This window comes from Nerophis ophidion, linkage group LG03 (assembly GCF_033978795.1).
Source record: "Nerophis ophidion isolate RoL-2023_Sa linkage group LG03, RoL_Noph_v1.0, whole genome shotgun sequence".
NCBI classification, from domain to species: domain Eukaryota; kingdom Metazoa; phylum Chordata; class Actinopteri; order Syngnathiformes; family Syngnathidae; genus Nerophis; species Nerophis ophidion.
In genome coordinates, this window is record NC_084613.1 from 87,714,077 (window position 1) to 87,720,329 (window position 6,253).

At 33.6% G+C, this 6,253-nt stretch overlaps 1 protein-coding gene across 1 annotated transcript in view; it reads left to right on the forward strand.

Moving 5' to 3' along the window:
• Nucleotides 1–6,253, forward strand: part of cldn11a (claudin 11a) — a 9,522-nt gene extending 3,269 nt beyond the window's left edge. Inside the window, exon 3 of the mRNA XM_061896285.1 lies at nt 1,969–6,253. Coding sequence (XP_061752269.1) covers nt 1,969–2,240 — 272 coding nt within the window. The 3' untranslated portion in view covers nt 2,241–6,253. The remainder of the gene's footprint in view (nt 1–1,968) is intronic.

Consider the following 6,253-nt stretch of genomic DNA (forward strand, 5'->3'; position numbering starts at 1 on the left):
TTTTAATTTTACAGTAATTCACTGAAAAAAAAATTTGGGTGTTCTGTCGCCAGAATGTTGACGTTAAAGTAGCAATTTTAGCATATTTCAATTTATAGTAATTCTTGGTAAAAACTACAGTATAAATATTTTTTACTCTAAAATATATAGTTTTATTTCTGGGTAAAAAAAAAGTAAAAGATAAATTGGCAATTTTATTTGCCAGAATCATAATTAATGAATTATTATTACAATATATATAATCATTTAATTAAAATAAAAGTGTTACTGTTTTTAATTTTACAGTAATTCACTGAAAAAAAAAATTGGGTGTACAGTCGCCAGAATGTTGACGTTAAAGTAGCAATTTTAGCATATTTCAATTTATAGTAATTCTTGGTAAAAACTACAGTATAAATATTTTTTACTCTAAAATATATAGTTTTATTTCTGGGTAAAAAAAAAGTAAAAGATAAATTGGCAATTTTATTTGCCAGAATCATAATTAATGAATTATTATTACAATATATATAATCATTTAATTAAAATAAAAGTGTTACTGTTTTTAATTTTACAGTAATTCACTGAAAAAAAAAATTGGGTGTACAGTCGCCAGAATGTTGCCGTTAAAGTAGCAATTTTAGCATATTTCAATTTATAGTAAATCTGGGTAAAAACTACAGTACATATATTTTTTTACTGTAAAATATATAGATTTATTTCTGGGTAAAAAAAAAAGTAAAAGATAAATTGGCAATTTTATTTGCCAGAATTATAATTAATGAATTATTATTACAATGTATATATAATCATTTAATTAAAATAAAAGTGTTACTTTTTTTAATTTTACAGCAATTCAGTGTAAGAAAAAAAATAAAAAGTTGGTGTTCTGTCACCAGAATGTTGACGTTTAAGAAGCAATTTTAGCATATTTCAATTTATAGTAATTCTGGGTAAAAACTACAGTATATATACTTTTTACTGTAAAATGTATTGATTTATTTCTGGGTAAAAAAAAAGTAAAAGAGAAATTGGCTATTTTATTTGCCAGAATCATAATTAATGAATTATTATTACAATATATATAATCATTTAATTAAAATAAAAGTGTTACTGTTTTTAATTGTACAGTAATTCACAAAAAAAAAAAAAAAATGGTGTTCTGTCGGCAGAATGTTGACGTTAAAGTAACAATTTTAGCATATTTCAATTTATAGTAAATCTGGGTAAAAACTACAGTGTATATATATTTTTTTACTGTAAAATATATAGATTTATTTCTGGGTAAAAAAAGTAAAAGAAAAATTGGCAATTTTATTTGCCAGAATCATAATTAATGAATTATTATTACAATATATATAATCATTTAATTAAAATAAAAGTGTTACTGTTTTTAATTTTACAATAATTCACAAAAAAAAAAAAAAAAGTTGGTGTTCTGTCGCCAGAATGTTGGCATTAAAGTAGCAATTTTAGCATATTTCAATTTATAGTAAATCTGGGTAAAAACTACAGTATATATATATTTTTACTGTAAAATATATGGATGTATTTCTCGGTAAAAAAGTAAAAGAAAAATTGGCAATTTTATTTGCCAGAATCCTAATTAATGAATTGTTATCATAACACATATAAATATTTAATTAAAATAAAAGTATTACTGTTTTTAATTTTACAGCAATTCAGTGTAAGAAAAAAATTATTATCATAACATATATAATCATAACATATATAATTAATTAAAAATAAAAGTGTTACTGTTTTTAATTTTACAGCAATTCAGTGTAAGAAAAAAAAAAAAAGTTGGTGTTCAGTCGCCAGAATGTTGACGTAAAAAAAAGCAATTCTAGCATTTATCAATGAATAATAATTCTGTGTAAACTACAGTAAATGTAACAGTTTTTTAGTGAAATACAGTCATGTTCTTGCTATGAATATTTGATGTTGATATTTTGAGTGATTCTTACTTTTGCTTCCGTGCTCCTTCAGCGCTCTGCGGGCTGGTGTCCACCATTTTGTTCCCCATCGGGGTGTCCTGGCACGACAACCTGATGGCGTTCGGCTTCTCGCTTTACGCCGGCTGGGCGGGCGTGGTCTTGTCGCTGCTGGGCGGCTGCATGCTCACCTGCTGCTCCTCTAGCTCCGCCTCCTCCCGCCCGTACCAGGACAACGCTCACTACTACTACTCCAAGTCGGGCAAGGCGGCCGCCCACCCCGACCCCGCCTCCTCCGCCAACCACGCCAAGAGCGCCCACGTCTGATGATGTCATACGCACACTTGCAGCAAACTGACTTTTGATGTTTTTTGGAGGGGGGCGTGGCCTGTGGACTGTTTTGCTCATCGACTCCCTCATTTTTATTGGATTAATAATCTTTGTTGTTTTAACTGGAAATGGCGTAAATGCTAGAATATCAACAATTTAAGTTCTGTAATTATTCGCTTAATAGTCACCCCAAACCCCAACATGCAAAAATATACAATCAACACGCCCCCTGGTGGCGGTGAGTCGCTATGCAATATTGAATACTACAATATGCTTCTTGTGGAGGAATTGCGTGTATATGCACTTATCGGCGGCATGCTAACGTTAGCATGCCGACAGTTAGAATGGACAAATAGCAAGTTATTTAACTCTGGGCGTACGCATGCAAAATTTTTCACCGAAAAAAATTTCCCAAAAAAGTTAGCATGCTAAAGTTAGCATGCTAACATTAGCACGCTGACAGCCTGTGTCAAATATCACATGACATGGCTGAGGTGTAAGATGGCAAAATTAAAAAAAAAAAAAAAAAAAAAAAAAAAAAAAAGCTAGCATGCTAATGTTAGCATGCTAATAGCATGTGGCAAATATCAGGTTACATGACTGAGGTGTATGACAGCAAAATTGCCAAAAAATAATTAGCATAAGTTTTTCGACCCTGAGGTGTCCGCCAGCAAAATCGGCAAAAAAGTTTGCATGCAAAGGCGTTTAGCAGATGTTAGCATATGTCACGTACCGAGTTATTCGGCTAAGAGGTATCCATTGGCAAAATTTTGCTAAAAGTTAGCATGCTAACCGGTAGTATATGTAACATACCGAGTTATTTGACTCAGAGGAGTCTGGTGGCAAAATTGGCTGACAAGTTAGCATGCAAAGGCATTAGCATGCTAACTGTTAGTATATGTAACATACCAAGTTATTTGACTCAGAAGTGTCTGGCGGCAAAATTGGCTAAAAGTTAGCATGCAAAGGCGTTAGCATGCTAATCGTTAGCATATGTCACGTACCAAGTTATTCGACTCAGAGGTGTCTGGCGGCAAAATTGGCTAAAAGTTAGCATGCAAAGGCGTTTAGCAGATGTTAGCATATGTCACTTACCAAGTTATTCGACTCAGCTGTGTCCGGCGGCAAAATTGGCAAAAAAAAAATAGCCTGTGTCACGTACCGAGTTATTCAGCTAAGAGGTGTCCATTAGCAAAATTTAGCTAAAAGTTAGCATGCCAACCGGTAGTATATGTCACATACCAAGTTATTCGACTCAGAGGTGTCTGGCGGAAAAAATGGCTAAAAGTTAGCATGCAAAGGCGTTAGCATGCTAACCGTTAACATATGTCACGTACCAAGTTATTCAACTCAGAGGTGTCTGGCAGCAAAATTTGCTAAAAGTTAGCATGCAAAGGCATTAGCATGCTAACTGTTAGTATATGTCACATACCGAGTTATTCGACTCAGATGTGTCTGACGGCAAAATTAGCAAAACAAAATTAGCATATGTCACGTACCAAGTTATTCGACTCAGAGGTGTCTGGTGGCAAAATTGGCTAAAAGTTAGCATGCAAAGGCATTAACATACTAGCCTTTAGCATATGTCACATACGGAGTTATTCGACTTAGAGGTGTCCAGTGGCAAAATCTGCTAATAGTTAGCATGGAAAGCCGTTAGCATGCTAACCGTTAGCATATGTCACGTACCAAGTTATTCAACTCAGAGGTGTCCGGCAGCAAAATTGGCTAAAAGTTAGCATGCAAAGGCATTAGCATGCTAACTGTTAGTATATGTCACATACCGAATTATTTGACTCAGAGGTGTCTGGCGGCAAAATTGGCAAAACAAAATTAGCATTTGTCACGTACCAAGTTATTCAACTCAGAGGTGTCCGGAGGCAAAATTGGCTAGCAAGTTAGCATGCAAAGGCGTTAGCATGCTAGCCTTTAGCATATGTCACATACGGAGTTATTCGACTTAGAGGTGTCCAGTGGCAAAATCTGCTAATAGTTAGCATGGAAAGCCGTTAGCATGCTAACCGTTAGCATATGTCACGTACCAAGTTATTCAACTCAGAGGTGTCCGGCAGCAAAATTGGCTAAAAGTTAGCATGCAAAGGCATTAGCATGCTAACTGTTAGTATATGTCACATACCGAGTTATTTGACTCAGAGGTGTCTGATGGCAAAATTGGCTAAACAAAATTAGCATTTGTCACGTACCAAGTTATTCGACTCAGAGGTGTCTGGTGGCAAAATTGGCTAAAAGTTAGCATGCAAAGGCATTAACATGCTAACCTTTAGCCTGTGTCACATACGGAGTTATTTGACTCAGAGGTGTCTGATGGCAAAATTGGCTAAACAAAATTAGCATTTGTCACGTACCAAGTTATTCAACTCAGAGGTGTCCGGCGGCAAAATTGGCTAAAAGTTAGCATGCAAAGGCATTAACATGCTAACCTTTAGCCTGTGTCACATACGGAGTTATTCGACTCAGAGGTGTCTAACGGCAAAATTGGCCAAACAAAATTAGTATATGTCACGTACCAAGTTATTCAGCTAAGAGGTGTCCGGTGGCAAAATTGGCTAAAAGTTAACATGCAAAGCCGTTAGCTTGCTAACCGTTAGCACATGTCACGTACCAAGTTATTCGACTCAGAGGTGTCCGGCGGCAAAATTGGCAAAACACAATTAGCATTTGTCACGTACCGAGTTATTCGACTCAGAGGTGTCCAGTAGCAAAATTGGCTAAAAGGTTAAGATGCAAAGGCGTTAGCATGCTAACCGTTAGCTTGTGTCACATACAGAGTTCTTCAACTCAGGTCAGGGTTAGGCAGTTGTGGACAAAGGGGTGTACCTCACCCCATCCTTTCTTGTGAAAGACTGAGCGTTTTTTGGGAACAATTAGCCTGCACACCTGTGGGATGTTCCAAATAAGTGTTTGATGAGCATTCCTCAACTTTATCAGTATTTATTGCCACCTTTCCCAACTTCTTTGTCACATGTTGCTGGCATCAAACTGTAATCATTGTATTCTGTTTATATTGACATCGAACACACTTGCCCAACTCACATGGAAACGGGGTTTGTGCTTACCACCAAAACATTGCGCAATAACATGAATATGACAATTAGTTTTGGTGCGTAATGATAACACTTTTAGTCTATTTGAGGTTTTATTCTGCTGAAATAATATGTATATAATTATCTTACAGTTATAAATATACAAATAGTAATTAATTAAATAATACATTATAATTATATATTTTTTAAATTGTGAATATTGCTGAAATAATCATTGTAATAATTTGATGATTGTTATTATAAAATTATAGTTATTTAAATAATACATTATAATTATTTAAATTATAATTATATAAATAAAATATTATAATTATTTGCTGAAAGAATACATTATAATAATAACAATAATAATAATAATAATAATAATCCATCTTCTTCCACTTATCTGAGGTCGGGTCACGGGGGCTGCAGCCTAAGCAGGGAAGCCCAGACTTCCGTCTCCCCATTATAATAATATATATTTTTGATAATTAATAACTAATCATTAAACTATAATGAATAATAATGATTAATAATAAACAATACTACTTAATTTTTGGAGCAATTTGTAAAAATCACAAAACAATGTGTTTGGGTATTTTTGGACAAGCTGCATCATTTTGTTGATGCCCCAAGATGTCTTCGCTCTCTAAACATTTTTAAAAAGCTGCAGATTTTTCTTCTGGAATGTAATTATATATATATAAAAAATAAATAAAAAAATTAAAAAATTAAATAAAAAAAAATATATATATATATATATAATAAAGCTTTTTCTCTTGTGCTATAAACTGTGGTATTTATGAGCATTGATGATGCATAAAGTGCAGGAAATTGTGGAAATTCATATTTCGTCCCACTTTGCTCCAAAAACCACATCAGAATTTCCAGACTTTGTCGGCTATTTATTCTTATTTGATGTGTTTTTCTTTGGATTTTTCTACAATAAAGAAGTCTTTTAATGAA